General features: G+C 65.2%; 4 protein-coding genes across 10 annotated transcripts; 3 read left to right on the top strand and 1 right to left on the bottom strand.

The window, feature by feature from the left end:
- The first annotated feature begins 920 nt into the window (after positions 1-920).
- Positions 921-10,151, top strand: MAP2K7 (mitogen-activated protein kinase kinase 7). Of its 2 annotated transcripts, XM_004614770.3 has the most exons (12): positions 921-1,178; positions 2,922-2,969; positions 5,264-5,405; positions 5,522-5,588; positions 5,677-5,790; positions 5,891-6,010; positions 6,514-6,621; positions 6,730-6,909; positions 6,999-7,079; positions 7,206-7,348; positions 8,047-8,092; positions 8,223-10,151. In XM_004614770.3, the coding sequence occupies exons 1-12, from the start codon at positions 1,055-1,057 to the stop codon at positions 8,355-8,357; spliced, it is 1,308 nt and encodes a 435-aa protein (XP_004614827.1). In that variant the 5' UTR covers positions 921-1,054; the 3' UTR covers positions 8,358-10,151. The 2 variants fall into 2 exon arrangements, with proteins under 2 accessions (XP_004614827.1, XP_004614828.1); XM_004614771.3 differs by lacking the exon at positions 2,922-2,969 and having other exon boundaries at positions 929-1,178.
- Positions 10,119-13,126, top strand: TGFBR3L (transforming growth factor beta receptor 3 like). 6 transcript variants are annotated; one of them, XM_055125062.1, is made up of 5 exons: positions 10,119-10,563; positions 10,950-11,062; positions 11,144-11,440; positions 12,017-12,598; positions 12,992-13,126. In XM_055125062.1, the coding sequence occupies exons 1-4, from the start codon at positions 10,119-10,121 to the stop codon at positions 12,578-12,580; spliced, it is 1,419 nt and encodes a 472-aa protein (XP_054981037.1). In that variant the 3' UTR covers positions 12,581-12,598; positions 12,992-13,126. The 6 variants fall into 6 exon arrangements, with proteins under 6 accessions (XP_054981037.1, XP_054981035.1, XP_054981038.1 ...); XM_055125060.1 differs by having other exon boundaries at positions 10,926-11,062; XM_055125063.1 differs by having other exon boundaries at positions 10,926-11,440; positions 12,017-12,140; positions 12,249-12,598.
- Positions 12,709-17,144, top strand: SNAPC2 (small nuclear RNA activating complex polypeptide 2). Its single transcript, XM_055125080.1, has 5 exons — positions 12,709-14,364; positions 15,495-15,614; positions 15,737-15,805; positions 15,985-16,474; positions 16,563-17,144. Exons 1-5 carry the CDS (start codon positions 14,182-14,184, stop codon positions 16,925-16,927), a joined length of 1,227 nt encoding a protein of 408 aa, XP_054981055.1. The 5' UTR covers positions 12,709-14,181; the 3' UTR covers positions 16,928-17,144.
- Positions 17,145-18,469: 1,325 nt separating this feature from the next.
- CTXN1 (cortexin 1) lies at positions 18,470-19,950 on the bottom strand. The gene is made up of 2 exons (XM_055125105.1): positions 19,669-19,950; positions 18,470-19,342 (listed from the first exon to the last, which is right to left on the bottom strand). Exon 2 carries the CDS (start codon positions 19,320-19,322, stop codon positions 19,074-19,076), a length of 249 nt encoding a protein of 82 aa, XP_054981080.1. The 5' UTR covers positions 19,323-19,342; positions 19,669-19,950; the 3' UTR covers positions 18,470-19,073.
- Positions 19,951-20,197: the final 247 nt, after the last annotated feature.

Genomic DNA, 20,197 nt, shown 5'->3' with positions numbered 1-20,197 from the left:
CATTTTCCCTTTGTCCTCTAAACCCGTTAAAGGACACATTCTGGCAGCAGGGATCATCATTCAAACGTCAGGTGCTGGGGACTCGTCTCTTGCCATCAGAAGTGGGAGCGGGGGGTGCTGTGTTCCAGAAGAGATTGGGGTGTCGGGGAAAGATATCTTCAATGTCCCACTGGGATGTACCTGAGCTGGTCCCGGACCTCAGCCCCATTGCCCACATCAGGAATCACATCAGTGGATTCCCAGAATTCCCCGCGACAGCTGACCTGAGTTCTAGCTCGCCCCTCCCGCCTGTCCTTGGCCAAACTCGAAACTTGCAGTAATGAAAGCGCGTCCCACGGTGCCTAATTATAGGGAGGCGACAGCATAACGGGGCTCCTAATGGAGCACTGTCCAAACCGTGACAGGCAGTTTGGTGAGGGCTAGGTGCCAAGCTTGGGCAGAACCAGAAAGAACGAAGAGGAGGGAGCGAGCCGGAGCGATAAAATTGCGGGGAAGGCGTTTGCCTCGCAAGCATCCGACGGAGTTCAACCAGCACCCCCAGCACCGCCAGCAGTGATCCCAGAGTGCAGAACCAGGAGTCAGCCCTGAGTGTGGCCGAAGAAACAAACCAAAACGGAGAGGAAGGAGGAGGACGCTGGCGATCCAACCATGATATTGAGCGCGCGCGCCAAGAGCCGTGGCCGCGCCTGCCTGCGCCGTGGCCACCTCGCGTGTGACCGCGTCTGGCCCCAGTGCGCACGCGTGGCTCACTGCCGCGCCCCCGAGCGCTGGGAAGCTTGCGCACGCGCGTCTCGGGGTCCACAAGGCTTGTGTATTGAGTGGGCGGGCTAGTGCCTGACTCGGCCTCTAGGTGGCAACGAAGCAACGTCCGGGACAGAATGCGCATGCTCAGTAGTGGGCCGGCGAGTAGGGCGGGCGCGCGCCGCGAGCATGCGCCGTGCCGGGAGAGAGACGGCGGCTCGGCGGGGTCATCCGTGCGCAGGCGCAGTGCGGTGTTTGTCTGCCGGACTGACGGGCGGCCGGGCGGTGCGCGGCGGCGACGGCGGCGGGGAAGATGGCGGCGTCCTCCCTGGAGCAGAAGCTGTCCCGCCTGGAGGCCAAGCTGAAGCAGGAGAACCGCGAGGCCCGGCGGAGGATCGACCTCAACCTGGATATCAGCCCGCAGCGGCCCCGGCCCAGTAAGCGCGGTGGCGTGGGGGAGGGGGCGGGCGAGGCGCGCGCTGCGGGAGGCCCCGCCCCCGCCGGCAGGCCCCGCCCCCGCTTCCGGGGCGCTCTCGCTCCTCCCCTCCGGCCTCCCCCCGCACGCTGTTGTCTCGCGGGGAGAGGGTCACGGTGACCCGGGGTGGGGATGGGAGGGCTTGGGGCCGGCGGGTTCGTCCGAGTCCCACTGACGGGATCTGGGAGCCGGGTGACCCCTTCCCTTCCGGGCGAGGTTTCCCCCCCACCCCCCGACCCCGCCCCACACCTGCTGACCCACCCGCCTTGTCCCTGGGATCCTCGGTGCGTCTGTCACCTGCTGGGAGCCGCGCGCGCCGCTCCACGCCACCGTGACCACGTCCAGGGCTCCCGCAGACACGTGCTTGTGCCTTCTGGCCAGAAGATAAGATCAGCCCGCCGCCCTGGGCGTCCGCCTCCCACATTTGTGCCCCTCTACCCTCCTCCGTCGGGGTTTGTCACCAGCTTTAGCAGAGGAGCCCTACACGCACACACATCTGGGTCTGGAGGCACCTGAGGTCACATGACCCCGTGCAACTCCCCCACCTCTCCCTTTTCATTCTTGGGTGGATGTCACCCTTCACTTCCCTGTGCACCCCCGTGTCTCCAGCTTCCCACCTCGTAGGCTTCCCCAGTCCCCGTACCAACTTTGTCCCCCTTTTCCTTGAGTGGGTTCCCGACAGCCCCCCCTCCCGCCTTGCCCTGTGTTGCTCCCCCTCTCCCAGGTGTTGCCATCTGGAGTTCCAGCACTGACCCTCTCAGCCCCCACAGCTGGCCTAAGAGTTACATGGCCACAGCTGGTGTCCGTGTTGGGTCCAAGAGAGAACACCCCCCCTCATTGTCTCAGGCAGGGGGCCCCCATTAGATTGGGGGGTTTGGTTGTGTATTGGAGGGCTATACCCGTCGGCGGTGCTCAGGGCTTACTCCCACCTCTGGGATCACTGCTGGCAGGGCTCAGAGGACCTTAAGCAGTGCTGGGAATGGCACCCTGGTCAGCCACATACCAGGCTGAACACCTTCCCTCCCTCCCTCTGGGTCCCTGCGTTAGATTTCTCCCTCCCTGCAAGGCCCCACAAAGAGCCGCCCGGAAGTATTTTTTCAGCTAATTTCCCTTCTGGGGTGACTGACCCCGATAGCTGATAGCTGATCAACCCCCCAGAGGTCATCAGGAAAAGCAGAGGTCAGACACTCCTGTAATCAGAGTACCCTGAGCACCAGGTTCACCCAGCTTGGCTTTCCCACTACTCCATGTGGGGACCTGGGTGGGTGGCGGTTGTTCCCGGAGGGGCTGGGTGGGGGTGGAATGTCTCTTGGGGGACCCAGGGAAGGCCCTTAAAGCAGTGATGCAGGAGGGCCCAGAAGGCCCACAACTCCCACCAAAGGGTTGGTCCCACAGTGTGGAGGGGACAGGTGGGGGTCCAGGGCACGGGGTGGCTGTCCCGGCTGTGTAGTGTGGCACGGCGAGGCCCAGGGCACGCAGGCTGTCAGCCCCCCAGCCCCCTCCTCTCGCCCAGGCGTATGTCCGTCAGCTCCATCCCATGCACCCCATCTGTCGGTTTCCGCCCATCTCTGCCCTCGGCGCCTGCCCTTCTCGTTATGGTTTGATTTCTTTTTCTGTTGGACGAATGGGTGGTTTCTGTTGTGATTTATCGTGGTGTTGTTTTTTTGTTTTCTTTTTTTTTTCTTCCTTTTCCCCCCCCATCCAGTTATTGTGATCACTCTAAGCCCTGCTCCTGCCCCGTCCCAACGAGCAGGTACCAGCCTTTTTATCATCGCTGCTTGGGCCTCTGCACCACTGAACCCCCCTAACCGCTGCCCGGCCGCAGAATGCCACCCTGGCTCCCGCTGTGTGTGCCCGTGCACCTGCCCCCCGACTTTCTCCTTTCACCCCATTTGTCTCGGGCCTGCCCCACTCTCCTTCTGTCTTCTCAGATTCTCTGCCTCCTGCTCCAGCGGGGATCCCCTAAGGGAGGAAATGGGCCCCCGCCCACCCACCTTAGGCCCCCTGTGTGCTCGTGTGTGTGTGTGTGTGTGTGTGTGTGCATGCTCTTGCACACAAGCAACAGCATGGGACCAGGTTGAGGGGGGCAGTGCCCCTGACTCCATTCCAACTGTTGAGCTGACAGGAGTCTCACCTTGGCATGCTAGGGACCTTGACAGGGACACACACACACACACCCCTTGGCCTCCCCGGGGTGGGGGTGGGATTTCCTGAAAGGGTGACCTGGAGCTTGGGGCAGAGCAGAGTCAGGTTTGAGGTTCTGCAGGGGCACTTGGGGATAGCATCTGAAGAGAGTGGGTTCTGAATGGGGGATGGGAGGCTGAAAAGGAGAGCAGGGATGACATACGTGTGTGTGTGTGTGTGTGTGTGTGTGTGTGAGAGAGAGAGAGAGAGAGAGAGAAAGAGAGAGAGATGGTGAGGGGGTCTGGCCATATTTCCCTGTGTCAGGGTGTGCAGGAGCATTGGGCTCAGGCTCATACTCACCTCTGCAGCTCCCGATGGTCTGCCCGGGTGTGTGAGTTTGCATGCAGGTGTACGTGTGTGTGTGTGTGTGTGTGTGTATATGTGTGTGTGTGTGCATGTGACAGTGCTTGTGGGGGTGCCCCACTCAGCCCCCTGCTCTTGCTCCCTGTCCTGAGCCCCCCCCCCGTGCCCATCACCCCCTTTTAGATCTCTGTTCTCACCCACTCTTGGTTTCTCTCCGCCCCTGCCCCCATCTTCCCACTCCCCCCCACTCCCGCCATTGGCACTTCATTTCTGGGGCCCAGATTCTGAGGCAGCTGACGGCCTTCACTTGAGAGGAACCGATAGAGCCCCTGAGGTGTGAGGAGGGTCCCCCAAAGTTGGGGTGCGGGGGAAGGTGGGGGGCTCTGTAAGCTATTGAGCCAGAGAGGGAGGGCAAGGACTCTGATGTGGCGGAGCAGAGCCGCAGGGGGCACCAGGCCTGGCCATATCCCCCCGGGTTGCCAGAGCTCATTCTTAGAGCGGTCAGGCCGTTGTGGCCTCTGCACCCTGCCAGGTAGTCAAGGGGCGCCTACACACAGGTCCCCACAGGGCGACAGAGGGCCTGGCTGCCCACCCGCAGCTCCGCTGCTGCGTGTCCCCCACCTTCGGCTAGGTGGTAGCAGGGACACCCGCGGGCCAGTGGGAGGATGACGGGCCCGGATCTCTGGGATGGGACCCCCTTCTGCTGCCCATCCGGGCAAGGCCCCCAGAACCTGTTCTCCCCTGTCTTGGGCCTCTCTCTGGCTGAGCCCCGAGTCTGTCTGTCTGCTCCCCTCCCCTAATACTGCCTGCCCCTCCTGGGGTGCCCGCTGCCCGCCCGCTGCCCGCCTGCCCGCCTGCCTGCCTGTAGCATGTCCAAGCTGTCTGCATGCAGGCTGCTGGGGAGAATGAGAGCACCCCACCCCTAAGCCCCCCTGTTCTGCCAGCCTCTGGAGTGCCAGGGCCACCCGGATCCCTGCCCGCCCCCAGAGTGTAGAGGCCCGGGCTGGAGTCCGGCCACTGCCCCTCTGGGCCCCAGCTCTGCAGGCCAAGCTGGAGTGGTACAGATGAGCTGGCCTTCAGCGGTGCGGGGGGAGGGGGCTAGGGGTCTCTGGGTCCCTGGCAGGGTGGGTTTAGTGCTGCTGCCAGCCAGTTACGAGCTGGACTGTGGGCAGAGAAGGAGAATGAAGGGTGGGGAGGTCCCAGCACAGGGAACACCTGGCTGAGGGGGGCGCCATTAGGATACAGCCTTGGGGTCTCATTTTTCTGCTAGTGTAGACTCCAGGTGGAAGCTTCAGCCTCTGGATGCCCCTCCCTCCCCTGCAGCCCACTCCCCGGCGGGCTGGGAGGAGGAACCCTCTTAGGATGATATGGAGTTGCCGGGGGGAGTCCCCCATCCTCTAGCCCAGGCGTGGGGGGTGTGGGCGAAAGCAGTACTGAGCTGTCTGAGCAGTCCCACAGGGGTAAGGTGAGGGCCCTTCCCCCCCCCCCCACAGTGGCAGCCCTAGATCTGGGGTGGCTGGGAGCTCACCCCTTCCCCGCCCCTGGTTCTCACCCCCCCAGCCCTGCAACTCCCGTTGGCCAACGATGGGGGCAGCCGTTCACCGTCCTCAGAGAGTACCCCACAGCACCCCACACCCCCCAGCCGGCCCCGCCATATGCTGGGACTCCCGTCCACACTGTTCGCACCCCGCAGCATGGAGAGGTGAGCTGGGGCAGGCCCACGTGGGGAGGGGCGATGCCGTCTGGACGCCCCTGAGGGGGGCACTTAGGTGTGGTGGGACCCCCTTCTTACGACCACACTGCCCCCTGTTCCCCCAGCATTGAGATCGACCAGAAGCTGCAAGAGATCATGAAGCAGACGGGTTACCTAACCATCGGGGGCCAGGTACCCCCTTCCCTCAGCCCCTGGGATGGTGGGGGTGGGGTAGGCAGAGACCCAGCAGCCCCTCAATTCTGGACTGCCCCCTTGCCAGCGCTACCAGGCAGAAATCAGCGACCTGGAGAACCTGGGGGAGATGGGCAGTGGCACCTGTGGCCAGGTGTGGAAGATGCGCTTCCGGACTACGGGGCACATCATCGCTGTCAAGGTGAGATTGTCCCATCCCCCCCCCCCCCGCAGCCCCCACACCTGGGGATGGAGGGGACTCATCACCCATGTGTGCTGAGGTGAGCCCCGACTCTGTGCAGCAAATGCGGCGCTCCGGGAACAAGGAGGAGAACAAGCGGATCCTTATGGACCTGGACGTGGTGCTCAAGAGCCACGACTGCCCCTACATCGTGCAGTGCTTCGGGACTTTCATCACCAATGTGAGCGCCCTGCCCCTGAGAGACTGGCCCGGCCCCGCGGAGCCAGGCTCCACCTCTGAGAAAAGACCCGCCCTGCCTCTGAGTCAGGCTCCGCCCCAGAGAGGAGGCCACGCCCTCGTCCCACCTCTGGGAGTCAGACTACTCCTGAGAAGGCCACGCCCCTGGGAGCTAGGCTCCACCTCTGAGAAAAGATCCTGCCCCACCCTTGCAGTCAGGCTCCACCCCCGAGAGAAGGCCACGCCCTTGTCCCACCTCCGGGAGTCACTGCTCCTGAGAAGGCCACGCCCTTGGGACTCAGGCTCTTCTGAGAAGGCCACGCCCCTGGAAAACAGGCACCACCTCTTATAAAAGATCCTGCCCCACCCCTGGAGTCTGGCTCCATCCCCAAGAGAAGGCCACGCCCTTGTCCCCGCCCCTGGGAGTCAGGCCTCCGTGCCCTGCCCTGGGGACAGGTGAGCCCTGAGGATCCAGCCACCCTCAGCCTCTGCTTGGTCCTCCCCCAGACGGATGTCTTTATCGCTATGGAGCTGATGGGCACATGTGCAGAGAAACTCAAGAAGCGGGTGCAGGGCCCCATCCCGGAGCGGATCCTGGGGAAGATGACAGTGGCGGTGAGCTTGCGGGGGAGTGGAGGGAAGAGTGGGAGGGGCACAGGCAGGCATCTGGACCCCGTCTCTCGGTCCACCCCCATCACCCTGTGTCTCCACCCACCGTCCCAGATCGTCAAGGCGCTCTTCTACCTGAAGGAGAAGCACGGCGTGATCCACCGCGATGTCAAACCCTCCAACATCCTATTGGATGAGCGGGGCCAGATCAAGCTCTGTGACTTCGGCATCAGCGGCCGCCTCGTGGACTCCAAGGCCAAGACGCGGAGCGCCGGCTGCGCCGCTTACATGGCAGTGCGTGGCGTGCTCCTGGGGATGGGGTAGGGGTGCCCCTTGCCCCAGTCCCCCGTGGCGCAGCCTCACCTGTCTCACCCATTCTGCAGCCTGAGCGCATCGACCCCCCGGACCCCACCAAACCCGACTACGACATCCGGGCAGACGTGTGGAGCCTGGGCATCTCATTGGTGAGCGGTGGCTTCTTTTTTGCGGGAGTTGGGGCATTGTTTGGAAGGTCTTTCCGGGGGCACAGAGGGAACAGGGAGGGGTTGCTGCTGTGTCCCTGCCAGTCCCGCCTGCTGGGTCTCGCCTAGGTGGAGCTGGCCACGGGACAGTTCCCCTACAAGAACTGCAAGACGGACTTTGAGGTCCTCACCAAGGTCCTGCAGGAGGAGCCCCCGCTTCTGCCCGGCCACATGGACTTCTCGGGGGACTTCCAGTCCTTCGTCAAAGACTGGTGAGGTGGGGTGCAGTCACGGTGTGGGGGGAGTGCAGGGAGCCCCCCACCGCTCCTCCTGGCTGCTGGAGGGGTTTGGGGCCTGGAGCTGGGATGGGAAGGGGGCACAGCTGTGGAGGCGTGGCGAGAGATGGCCTGGCGCTGGGAGCAGGAGTGGGGGTGGTCCAGGGAGGGCGGCATGTGCGGCTCAGCCACTCGGGGCCCTTGGAGCTGGCCGGGTGCAGGTGCCCAGGCCCTGCAGCCCTGACCAGCAGAGGGCCTGTGCCACACAGCCACTTCCAGGCCGCCTCTACTGCCTACCTGTCCCTGCTCAGTGCTGTGGCCTTTTCAGCGGAGGTGGCTTTTTTTTTTTTTCCTTTTTGGGTCACACCCGGCGATGCACTCAGGAGTTACTCCTGGCGGTGCTTGGGGGATCCTATGGATGGAATGCTGGGAATCGAACCCTGGTCAGCCGCATGCAAGGCAAACGCTCTACCTGCTCTGCTATCGCTCCAGCCCCTGGAGGTGGCATCTTGAAGGCCTACTCAGGGCCTCTTGACAGTCATTTCCCTCAAGCAAACCCTCTCCCCCGCCACCCCCCCCCCCAGCCCTCAGGGAGCTTTGCAGTGGGGTGGACATGGGAGCTGCTGGGGGAGGGCAGATGAGACCCTGGCCCGTGCCGGGCTGCTAACTCACTTCCCCGTCTCCGCCTCCCGCAGCCTTACTAAAGATCACAGGAAGAGACCAAAGTATAATAAGCTACTTGTGAGTACTGGGCCCGCCCAGTCCTGCCCCTGCCCCCAGCATCCCCGCCCTGGGGTGGCCACACTGTTCCCCACCCCTGGGCCCTGATGCCCCCAGCTTGCCCGCGTTGACCCTTGACCTCGGCCTGCAGGAACACAGCTTCATCAAGCGCTACGAGACGCTGGACGTGGACGTGGCCACTTGGTTCAAGGATGTCATGGCGAAGACAGAGTCGCCGCGCAGCAGCAGCGTCCTGAGCCAGCACCACCTGCCCTTCTTCAGGTAGCCGGGGGGCTGCAGCCGGCCTCCCCGGGGAGGCCAGGGGCACGGCCACGGCCCCCCCACCCCGGCCCCCGACACTTCCCCAGCTGGCCACCCTGCTGCCCAGCAGGGGAGAACTGGGTCCCGCTGAGGGCTGAGGACAGAAAGTGGGGGTGGGGGGCGCTGCCCCCTCGTCCCCCTGCCCACCTGCCGTGGACAGACGGGCCACCAGGCTGCCGGCCCTGGGCGCCCCGACAGACACTGTGAAGGGCTGTGAGCAGGCGCCGCACGGACTCGCTATTTATTCAGCCGGAACCTCGGGGCCCAGGAGAGCGCCGCCTGCGTGCCCGCGCCTTCCCGCCCCAGCAGACATGCTGTCTCTGCACCCCCCCTCTCTACCTCTCCCTCCCCGCCAGCCCCTCCCCCTGGGCGCCCCCTGCCCATTGCCGCCCTTGCCCCTTGCCGTGCGCGCTCCCCCCTCCCTCTCCTTTCCCCCCTTCTCTCCCTCTCTCCCTCGCTTTCCTCTCTCCCTCTCTTTCCTCTCTCTTTCTCTCTCTCTCTCGCTCTTTCTCGCTCTCGCTCTCTCTGATCTCAGGGGGTCCTTTTTGAAGTTTATTGTATTTTATTGTACTGGGGGGTGCGGGTGGGGAGCGCGTTCTGGAGCTCGTCGGTACCTTCCGAAACTACCAAAGTCATGTTGAGCTGCTCGGGAGTGGACGGGGCGCTGGCCACGGGGCCGTCCCGCCCTGGAGGGAAAAGTCCCTGAGGGGGGATCCAGGGGAGCAGGGAGGGGCTTCTCCCTGGGGGCCGGAGACTGGCCACAGCTTAGGGGTGGGGGTGAGTCGAGGAGCTCAGGGGGGCCAAGGAGGAGCAGCTGCTGCCGCACAGGTGCCCTTCAGGGAAGGAGGCCTGGCCGGGCAGGGCAGCAGGTGGGGGCGTAGCCGGGAGGTGTGGCGGGAGCTGGTGACAGGGGGTCCGGAAACCCCGGGCGGGACCATTCTTAGAGCAGGAGTGATGGGCGGGTAGCCAGTGTGGGAGTTCAGGGATGTTTGGCAGGGACAGAGTCAGGACACGCAGAAGGCTGAGGTATGTGGAGACAGATGCGCCCCCCTGAGCACCCCTTGACTCACTGAGACCAGCCCGCGGGAGGGAGACCCAGGGCCCCAGCCGAGGGGGGGGGCTGGGGGGCTTCCTCCCCCCCTAGTTTTCGTTGGTGATGCATGCAAATCAAAAGTGGACAACACATCAAATAACAAAAACGAAAAGCAAGACCCCACGAAACCAACCACCGCCAGAGGCACGTGGACGCAGCCTGCTGCCCAGTGACCACCCGGCAGTCGCCTTCGCCACATGTTGCAGATCGTCAAAGTCGTGTCTGCCCTTGCCCCGGGGGCTGGGGGGTTTCTGCAGGCCCCCTTACCCTGAGTGTCCTGGACAGCGGCTGTCATCGGGAGGCCTGGCCGCTCCCCTCAGCCTTGGGGGAGCTGGACACGGCAGCCCTGGACGTGGGGGCTGGGCCACATGGGGTTTATGGTGTTTTTTTTTTTTAACGACAAAAAAAAAAATTTTATTGAACTTGATTTTCTCTTGATGAGTGTGTCACCCCTGCCCCACCTTCCCCTTCACCAGCCAGCACCCCTGTACCAGGCAGGCTGGGGCCCCTGGACAGCCTGGCCCAGCCCACACCCAGGGTGGGGGTCTCCACCCACAACCCCCTTCTCAGGCCGCCAGTATTGCTTCCTTGGCCCCTTTTTGAAAGGAAACGCCCTCGTTTGTAAATTCTTAGATGCTTGAGAATAAAACCCTCCCTTTTCTTCTGGTCTGGTGTGTGGTGGGCCTGGGAAGGGGGGTTGGGAGTCAGGCTGGAGCTGGGGGTTGCTCTTGGCCCCACATCTGGCAGCCTGAGAGGGCCCCGCCCCCCTGCCGGGCCTTCAGCGCCTGGTCCTTAATCCCTAGACCTTGGGCCCTGGCTCAAGTGTCGGCCTTCAGGCCCCCGCCTCGTCCCTGTGCTCTGCCCAGCCAAGGACGCGTCTGCCCACCTGCCCTGGGCCTGCAGCAGCTGGCCACGATGCTCCTGCTAGTCGCACTGCTCGCGCACACCGGTGCCTGGGCCAGCCGGCTGCCAACCCCGGGGACCCCTGGGGACCCTCTGTGCACCTGCCCCTCAGCTCCCTCGGCCGAGGAAGAGGCAGGGTGGGGCGGTCCGCCCACTTCTCCAAAGCCCGAAGCAGGTAGGATGAGGATGGGGAGGGGGGGAGCCGTCCTCCCTGTCCAAGCCTCTCCCAAGGCAGGGGTGTGTGGATGCCGCCCCCAACCGTCAGCTGAGGCAGGAAGGGGGTGCACTGCCTGTCCTCCCAGGACCCCACCCCCATCAAGCGCTCCCCCCACCTGCCCCTGGCCCCCTGCAGATGGAAGGGGAGGTAGCCTAGCTATGATGTTTGCAGGGGAGGGGGGTTGGGGGCCACCCCTTTGCTACTGTTCCGCTGGCTCGCAGTACTGGGGTGGGTGGCGGGCGTGGGCTGAGTGCCCAGAGCCCCGCGGGAAGCAGCGCTACTCCCCCCGTCCGCCCGTGTCTCCCGCTTCTCCCCATCAGCACCCCCTTTCCCCGCGGCGCCAGGGTCCTGGCTCCGCCGACCGCTGTTCAGCCTGGAGCTGTCGGACCAGGAGGGCGCCTTCCCGCGCCGCGCCGGGCCGCTGGAGATCCCCGCCGACAGCCGCGTGTATGTGCAGGTGCGGGCCGAGGGCCGCAGTGGGGCGCGGGGCGCAGCGGGCGAGCGTGGCCAGGACCCGCGTGTCCTCTCTTGCCCGCAGGCGGCGCTGGCCCGGCCGTCCCCGCGCTGGGGCCTGGCGCTGCACAGCTGCTCCGTGACCCCGTCGTCCCGGCCGGCCCTGGGGCCCGCCCTAGTGCTACTCCGCGGCGGCTGCCCCGCCGACGCCTCGGTCGCCTTCCCGCCGCGGCACCCCGAGGCCGACGCCGCGCACTCTGCGCTCTTTAGCTTTCGCCTGCGCCCAATCTTCAACGCGTCCGTGCAGTTCCTGCACTGCCAGCTCAGCCGCTGCCGCCGCCTCCCGGCAGCCCGCCGCGCGCGCGCGCCCACCCCGTCGCCGGTACGAGTGTGGGGCGTCGGGGTAGGGGGAACAGGCGGGGTACCCGCGTTTCAGGCATCACTTTCGGGCTTGGGAAGTCTTCGGGAGTTTTCTGGAGCGGGGACCCCAGGGGTTCCGCACAAGGGCGTTGCAATCCAAGGGAAGGACTCCAGAGCCCCGTTGGTGGGGCGCTGGGATCCCAGCAGAGTTGTAAAGCAGCGCACTGGAGGGGGAGTCCCCAAAAGTACTCAGGTACCCAGGTGAGGTGCTTGGGAAGCTGGATCACGTGATCCAAACGGATTCGAGCTCCGGGCGGCTGGTTGGCGCTAGGGTCTCAGGCTGGAACTCAGAGATCACCCCCACCCCCCACTAACTGGTCCCGTGGTGGGAGCAGGGGAAATGAACACAGGGCTTAGGAATCTAGCGAGTACTCGCCTTCCACCCGGGTTCGGTCCCTGGTACCCCACAGGGTTCCCGGAGTCCCACCTGGAGTCAGCCCTGAGCGCCGCCGGGTGTGGCCCAGAAAGAGAAAGAAGGGGGTGCGCACATCCTTACAGGGACCGGATCCGCTGACCTCTCCGTGCCCTCCACCCCCAGTGCCAACCCCAGGACCAGACGTGCGCGGGCGCCGGCAGCGGGGAGACCCTGAGCGCCGACGGCCCCCAGCTGCACACGCTGACCCAGCCCATCGTGGTCACCGTGCCACGGCCGCCGCCTCCCCGTGAGCGCGCAACCCCCCTCCCTAGTGGTCCCCGGTGCCTGCGAAGCTGGGTGGAGCGGATCTCTGGGTCCGTCCGGGGTGCGGTCTCAGCTCGGCCCTTCCCCACAGGGCCCCCCAAGGGCGTCCCGGGCCGAGCCGCGCGACCCGACCCTCCTGCATCGGCCCCGGCGGCGCTGGAGCCCGCGCCAGTCGTGGCCCTGGTGCTGGCCGCCTTCGTGCTGGGGGCCGCGCTGGCCGCCGGCCTAGGTCTCGTCTGCGCGCACTCAGGTACGGACTTCGGATCGCCGGGACCTCCGCGGGGTCCACCACCTCCTGACCTACGCTACGCCCCCAGCAACCCCCAGAGGGCGCCCTTGCCCAGCCTGCAGCCGCTTCTACCTTTCAGGACCCCCACCCCCACGCCCACCTCCAAGAGCCTCGCCCAGCAGCCCCCAGCCTAGGAGGCCTCAGTAGGGCAGGTAATTACTTAGGTGCGGGGGAAGGCGGTGTAACGCGGGGCCCGGCAGGAAGGCTGGAGGAGGGCGTGGATCATCGGCCCTCCCCACTGTACTTTCCACCCCGCTACTCGTACGAACTAATTTAACTCCCATGCCGTCTTTGAGAAATTACACACGATAAATTCCTCTTTGAAAGATGAGGAGGTGGGGGGGAAATGAGGCACGCTCTGAAGTCCTTTGGCAAAAGATCCACAAGGGGGCGGGGCTGGGAGTCGAACTCAGGCGATGGGGCCATGCGTGGGGCGCAGTGGGGTAGGGGGCGGATCTCTGGGTCCGTCCGGGGCGGGCTAAGGAACCGCGCGCGGGGGTGGGTGGCACTCAGAGTCACAAATGAGACCTTCAGACCTCCCGCAGGCGCCAGGAGGACGAGGGAAATGTCAAGGATGGGCTTGGAAACGGAGGCGGTGTGCGTGGGATCTGCTCCCACACTCAGCCTGGGTGGTCCCTCGCTAGAGATGAGGCGCCCCCAACGGGGTCCGGAGATCAGGCCCATCAGGACTGGAGCAGCCGCCCTGGACCTTCGACCCGCTTGGACCAGCATCCCTGCATCCTGCTCTCCCTGGCTTCTCCCCTTGCTACACCTGGGCTCCAAATAAACACCTGGACTTCGAAGCTCTGTGTTCTGAGTTCTGTCTGTACCTCGGGGCGCTAGGGTGGGACCTTGGGGCTGGAGGGATTCCTGGCGGGTCCTGGCCCAGATGGAAGTGCCCACATACGCTTTGCTGAGATGAGCCGTGGAGACCCAGCGGACCAAAGTGATACTCCATCTCACTAGCTCACGTCTTAAACCCCTGCCTCCTTCCTTCACCTCTACCTCTAGCAATCGTCCCAAAGCCAGGCTGTCTCAGCTCCGCACACCGAATTGCGCAGACCCTGTTCTCGCTGACAGCCTTGGCCTTCAGTCTCTTCCTGTCTCTGCTCTGTTGTGGTCGACATCCTCTAGCTCCATTTTGCAGACGAGAAAACTGAGGCTCGGCAAGACTTCATTGAAAGCGCTTGCTTCAGATACCTGGGGCGGGGAGCTGGAGCGATAGTACAGCGGGCCGAGGGCTCTTTAGCCTTGCACGCCGCCAATCCGGGTTCGATCTCCGGCATTTCATAGGGCCCCCGAGCCCCGCCAGGAGTAATCCTTGAGCGCAGAGCCAGGAATAAATCCTGAGCACCGCCGGGTGTGCCCCAAACAAAAACAAAAAGCTCTTAGCCTGATCTGATCGCAGAGTACCGAGCTGAGGGTCCACCCCTCTGCCGGAGGAAAGGTGCGGCTTTCCCAAGCCTGGGTGGAGGGTCTCAAGTGTCTGCTCCAGTTCGCAAATGACGTCAAAAGCGAGCGGGTGGGTCTCGTTCGTTCCTGCTTGCACGGGATGCCAGGTTCTCAAGTCGTTTTCTACGGAGGTGGTTCCCTTCCGCCAGCAAACGCACCTCCACCTCTCCAGCGCCTTCCGCCTCCGCGCGGGGCCTTCTGGCTCCCGCGGCTTCCGTAGCCCCGCCCACCGCGGAAGCGACTGTGGAAGCAGCACCGGAGCGCCGACACCGCGGCCGCCGGCATGAAGCCCCCGCAGCGGCGGCGAGCGGCCCCGGCTCGCTATCTGGGCGAGTTGAGCGGCCCCGCGGCCTGGAGCGCCCGAGAGAAGCGGCAGCTGCTACGACTCCTGCAGGCGCGGCGGGGCCAGCCGGAGCCCGAGGCCGCCGAGCTGGCCCGGGAGCTGCCGGGCCGGAGCGAGGCCGAGGTGAGGTCCTGGGTAAAGAGCGAGGTCGGAGGCAGGGGCCTGAACGTGGAGGAGGACGGAGGGAGGGGGACGGAGGGAGGGGGACGGAGGGAGGGGCCCGGACGAGAATCTTCAGGGACTGGACGAGTCTCGCGAAGCTGGGGGCGGAGGAAGCTGGTGAGGATCACGGAGCGTGGGCGGGGCATAGCTGAGGGGCGTGGCGTGACCGACTGGAGTATGTGGGCGGGGGTTATAAAGGGCGGGTTTAGAGGGGGCGGGTCTACGAGGGTAGGCGGGGCGGTGACGTAAGATGTTGGTGATGAAGTTATTGACGAACCAGGGGAAGGGGTATGCAGTGGGCGGAGCCTAAGAGGCGGGGCGATTCAGTAGTGTTGTCGCGTCTCAGGGGCGGGGCTTTTGGTAGGCGTGGGGAATGACAGGTGCTAGTGAGTCTGAGAGGCGGGGCTTATGGTGGGAGGGGCCAAGAGGTGTGGGTGGGGCGAGGTGGCAGTCCTCTCGGGTCAGGGGTGGGGCCCTAAGGTGGGCGGGGCCTGGCGTGTAAGTGCCCTGGGTGCGAGGCCTGAGAAGCAGAGGACTAAAGAAAGAGGCCAGGGGGCTGGAGCGATAGCACAGCGGATAGAGCGTTTGCCTTGCACGCGGCCGACCGGGGTTCGATTCCCAGCATCCTGAGCACCGCCAGGAGTGATTCCTGAGTGCAGAGCCAGGAGTAACCCCTGATCATCGCCGTGTGTGATCCCCAACAGCAAAAAATAAATAAAAAGGCTGGTGATAAATCAAGGCTGGTCTTATACACGTGTGAATGGCGCAGGGGCAGGGTAAGGAGGTATGGGCGGGGGGGGGGGGAAGTCTGTGCAGCCTCACGTGACTGGAAGCAGACACCCAGAACTGGGTCGGAATGAGTGTGCAAATTGGAGACATGCAGATCTGGAGACATGAGGGATGGAGAGGGATAGATGGAGCCAAATAGGATGCATCTCAGAGGGGCCGTGATGGGCCGGGACTTGTCCCAACACCCAGCCACTTCACGAAATCCTTCCCACTGTGCTGGCAGGGAGGAGGGGGCTTCTCTTTCTCCTCCAGCATTGGGATTATAGAATGTCCTTTCCATCTTCTCTTTTCCGTCTTCCCAGGTCCGGGACTTCCTCCGGCATCTTAAGGGCTGCGTGGCCCGGGAAGCCATTCAGAAGGTATATCCAGGTGGCGCACAGGGCTCAGGGCGCCAGGAAACACAGACTCCGGCCCCCATCGAGGTGAGGCAGCAGGGCACGGCCTCCGGTCTGGTGCGGGGAGTAGGGCTTCGTGGGCCCTGCTCCGGGCTTGAGCCTGCAGCTCCGTGAGGCTGACCACTTGTACATCCGGCTGCCCTGTTCAGGTATGGCTGGATCTGGTCGAGAAGATGACAGGCCCGCTGGAGGAAGCCCTGATGGTAGCCTTCTCACAGGTAGAGCAAACCCTCCTCCCAGGCAGAGTGGGGGGGCTCCTAGGGGCCAGGGTTGTGGATAAGAACCCGTAGAGGGTGGATTTGGCTCCTGGGTCCTTCCTCTCGTCAACTCTGTGATTCTGGCTCACCATGGACCTCCTGAGTCTCAGAGGTCTGCCTTGGTCTCGCCCTGCTGACAGGTGCTCACCATCGCGGCCACAGAGCCTATCAGCCTTCTGCACTCCATACCTCCCAAGCCAACACAGGCGCGTGGACGGCCAGTGGTTGTCAGCGCCCCTGCAGGACAAGAGAACCCCACCGCTGAGCCCTCCTGCCCTGCTCCCAAGGCCCGCTGCCTGGCTCCTGACCCTCTTGGCTCCATCTCCGTCCTGGGGACTCCTGGCTCTGTCCCTGGTGCTCCAGACCCAGCCCTCAAGCCACCCAGCCCCGCCCCTAGCATCCCTGGCCCTGCCCCTAGCATCCCTGGCCCCACCCCTAGCATCCCTGGTCCCACCCAAGAAACTCCTGGCCCTGCCCCTAGCATCCCTGACCCTGGCCCAAAGATACCTGGTCCCGCCCCTCCTGACCCTCTGGAGCCTCCCGGAGACTTCACGGTGGATTTTGAGAAGATCTATAAGTACCTGTCGTCCCTGTCACGCAGTGGCCACGGTCCCGAGCTCTCGGCAGCTGGTGAGAATTGAGTGGGTGCAGTGGCTGGGCAGAAAAGGGATCACTGGAGGCCTTACCCCCTGATCCTGCCTCTCTCCATCACCCCCAGAGTCTGCTGTGGTCCTTGACCTGCTCCTGGCCCTCCCCGATGAGCTGCAGCACCTGCCCTGCGGCGCCCTGGTCCAGCACCTCTCAGACGCGTATCAGCACATGACGGCCCCCCAGCCCGACCTTGCCAGTGCGGGGTCGCCGCCCAGGGTGACAGATGCAAGGACAGATACTGACGCGCACCAGGCCAGCCCCACCCCCTCCCAGGCTCTTGGGAGCACCGAGCCCAGAGACTCGAGGTCGCCCTGGCAGGTCTCTGGCATCTGCCCCCTAAACCCATTTCTGGTGCCCCTGGAGCTCCTGGGCCGGGCCGCCAGCCCAGACCCGGCGAGGGGTGCGGGGCCAGAGGACACCCTGCAGCTGTGAGCCCCCGGAGCCTCGGTCCTGCTCAGGCTGGCACCAGGTTGTGGTGCCTGATCCCTGATGGGGTGTTTGCAGGGGGTGGAGCTGATCTTGGGGAGGGGGATTGGCCATGGCTGGGGGTAGGGCCCCCCTCCCCCCCGTCGCCTCCACTCTGCCATGCCCCGTCTCTGAGTCCTGAGCCCCGTGTCCTGTGACTGAATAAAGATTCGGTTTATCTGTCTCCCTTTTCCCTGAAAAATGGGGGGTGCAGGCAGAGAGTTAAATTAGGAGGCAGATCTCTCGAGGTCCTGAAGCCTGAGGGGTTGTGCCCCCGGCTGGTCACCTGCAAAGTCGCCCTTTGCCCCCTGGTTCTAGCCAAGGAGGCCTCCTGGCTTTGGCTAGCGAGTGTGTGGGTGTGTGTGTAGGGGGGAAGGGGCTGATGGTTGTAAGGGGTGGTGGGTGGGATTCTCAGAGTTGTCCAGGTGGGGTGACCAGATGCAGGGGTGGGGGTCCAGGGTGGGCCACCGTGTGGTACAGGTCACAGCAGATGGTCACTGAGGTGGCCTGGGGGGGACCAGAGGAGCTGGGGGTGAGGAGCGGAGCTGGGTAGAGCCAGCCCCGGGGGGTGGCAGAACCCCAAATCTCCAGAGGTGCCGCTGGGTCTCCCAGCACGGTCCCTCTCCAGCCGTGCCCTCGGCTGTCTGGGGAGGATCACGTCCGCCCACGGCGGAACCCTCACACACAGGCTTCCTTTTATAGAAGCACTCCCGCTCCCCGCGCCGGGTAGCGCCGCCAGCCCCAGCACTACGCAGTGGGGCCACCGGCACCCCCACCCCAGGGGACCTGAGCGAGCACAGGGAGACCCGTGGCCAGGATCCCAGGCTGAGGCTGGCAGGCCCAGGGCAGCACCGGGAGGCCATGCCAGTTCTGGGAGACAGGCGCCAAGGGCCGGCTGAGGGCGCCCCGGCCCAGCTCCGTGTCAGCCCGAGTCTGTCCCATGACACTCCCCCCTCCTCCCCGGCTCCCCAGATTCCGGGAAAGAAAAGGAGGTTCTCCGCTGGGCCTGGTGTGGGGGTGAAGCTAGTTACTCATCAACCACCACCCCCCCTGCAAGCCTGGGTCAGGGTGCGCCTGCGGTCCCCCACAGCTGCTGAGAACAAAGGGAGAGAGAATTCAGCGGGCTGGAGCTCAGGCTCTTTCGTAATGCGGGACCCGGGCACCCAAGACACCACCAGGCGGGGCCCCAGGGCACCATCCAGGTGTGCCCCCACAAAAAAACACGAGGGACTAGAAAGATTGCCTTGCACACTCTATAGAGTACCCGGTTCAACCCGGGTACTCTATAGAGTCCCTGAGCCCCATCAGAAGGCAGCCCTGAGCACAGAGCCCTGAGCACTCCTGGGTGGGGCCTCCAAACCAAAACAACAACCAGAACCCTTCAAGAGTCAGACCTGAGTTCAAATCCCAGTCCTGGGGCAGGGTGGGCCCACCTGGGGCCGCTTCGCTCTTCCCCTTCCTCAACAGACCTTCAGCCCCGGAAGCAACAGGCAGGCACTTAGCACGTCGTTAGCGCTCAATAACAGCTTTTATTATCACCAGGGATCAGAGGCGGGGAGTGGGGCGGAAGGGGAAGGCGCCCAAGGCGGGCAGTGGCAGAAGGGTCCGTGAGGGGCTGAATGACTGGCAGTGGAGTCAGGACGGGGGTCGGGGAACGCCACACGCATCCTGGACACAGGGGCCCTTACAGGCAAGCAAACACTCTCCCCGGGGACCCAGGAGGGCCTGCCCCGCCGGGCGGGAGCCCAAGGAGGGGCTTAACACTTAGGGGCAGGGGGGTCAGGGGGCTGAGGGCCACCACACAGGGAGGGAGGGAGAAAGGGAAAAGGGGGTTCCCATATCTAGAAACAGGCACGGCACTCATGGTCAGGGGCTGGACCACAGCCGAGAGCTACCTACAACGCTGGGGAGTGGACGGGCGTCAGAGTCGGGGGTCAGCCGGGTGGGGAGGGGCAAAGGCACAAAGTGGGTCTCGGGGGGGGCTGGCCAGAGGAAGATACGGGGGCACTGGGCTGGGGGAGAGGGGCGAGGAGCCGAGGCTTGGCGGCGCCCCCCTCCCCCGCAGGGTGGGGTGGGGTGGGGTGCGGGAGGCCGGCCCGGGGCGCCACGCCCCTTAGACCAGAGCGTAGTCGAACTGGCCGCGCTCGAGCGCCTCCTTGTGGTCGGTCCAGGACGAGGCGGGCATGCGGCTGTAGGGGTCGAGCAGGATGCGCACACAGCGCACCAGCAGCAGCACGAGCACCACGAGCAGGCACAGCACGAAGGCGAACACCGTGCGCTGCTCGGCGTCCAGGCCCGCGCCCACCGGGGGCCCCGTCGACGGCGGCAGCGGCTCGGGGGACAGCGTCCACGCCGCGCTCATGGCTCACATCGCCGCGCGCCCTGCGGAGGAGGGGTCCGGCCCCGGGAGTGGGGAAGGGGTGGGAGGGGGTGACAGACAGGGAGATGAGGTTGCGCGTCCTCTGCACCCCAGCCCCCCACCATCATGCCCCCAGCCCCCACCAGCACGCGCTCGCCTCCCTGGGCTACGCCCCTGCCCGACCCGCGGGCGCGACTCGGGACGTGCGCGCAGCTGGGGGGGCGGGGGCGCCGAGCGCCCGGAGCCCCGTCCGGCCCGCGCACAACAGGTGCAATTGTTCTCGAGTGTCCCCGGGACCCCTCCCCCACCGCCACGGACCTCGCCCCGGGCCCCCCGGCGCGCCCCTCACCCTGGCCTCCAGCGGGACGGGCACCGACCGCCCGGCTGCCGCGATTTCCTCCGGGCCCCGCCGCGGGCTCTGCCTCCGGCCTCTCCCGGGCGGCGCTGGCGGCCCCGGCTCGGCCCCGGCTCAGCCCCGGCTCAGCCCACCCCGCCCGCCCCTGGAGCGGCGGAGACGGAGCCGGGCGCCGCGGCTGTTCCCATGGCGACGGGGGCGGGGCCCGGCAGGGGCGGAGCCTGCGCGGGGAGCGGCGTGAGGGGCTTGGGGCCGCGCCCCGGACCAGCCAGTTCCCCGCGCCGAGGCGCCCCTCGCCCAGCCGCCCCCTCAGGCGCCTCGGAGACTCCCAGCGTGATTTCAGATGTTTCCCCGGACCTCGAGGCCCGCCCCCAAATGTCTAAATCTGGCACTCCAAGTCCACCAGCAGCCCCACGGATCCCCCAAGCTTAGAGACCCCTCCTTCTCCTTCCTCGGCTTGTCACGGGTCTCCACCCGCAGCCTCCAGAGCTCCGCACGGGGAGCCCCTCCCAGACCGCAGGCG

The sequence above is a fragment of the Sorex araneus genome, chromosome 2 (genome assembly GCF_027595985.1).
Source record: "Sorex araneus isolate mSorAra2 chromosome 2, mSorAra2.pri, whole genome shotgun sequence".
Classification (NCBI taxonomy): domain Eukaryota; kingdom Metazoa; phylum Chordata; class Mammalia; order Eulipotyphla; family Soricidae; genus Sorex; species Sorex araneus.
The sequence above is the reverse complement of the archived record's forward strand: the minus strand, read 5'-3'. Positions and strand labels throughout refer to the sequence as shown.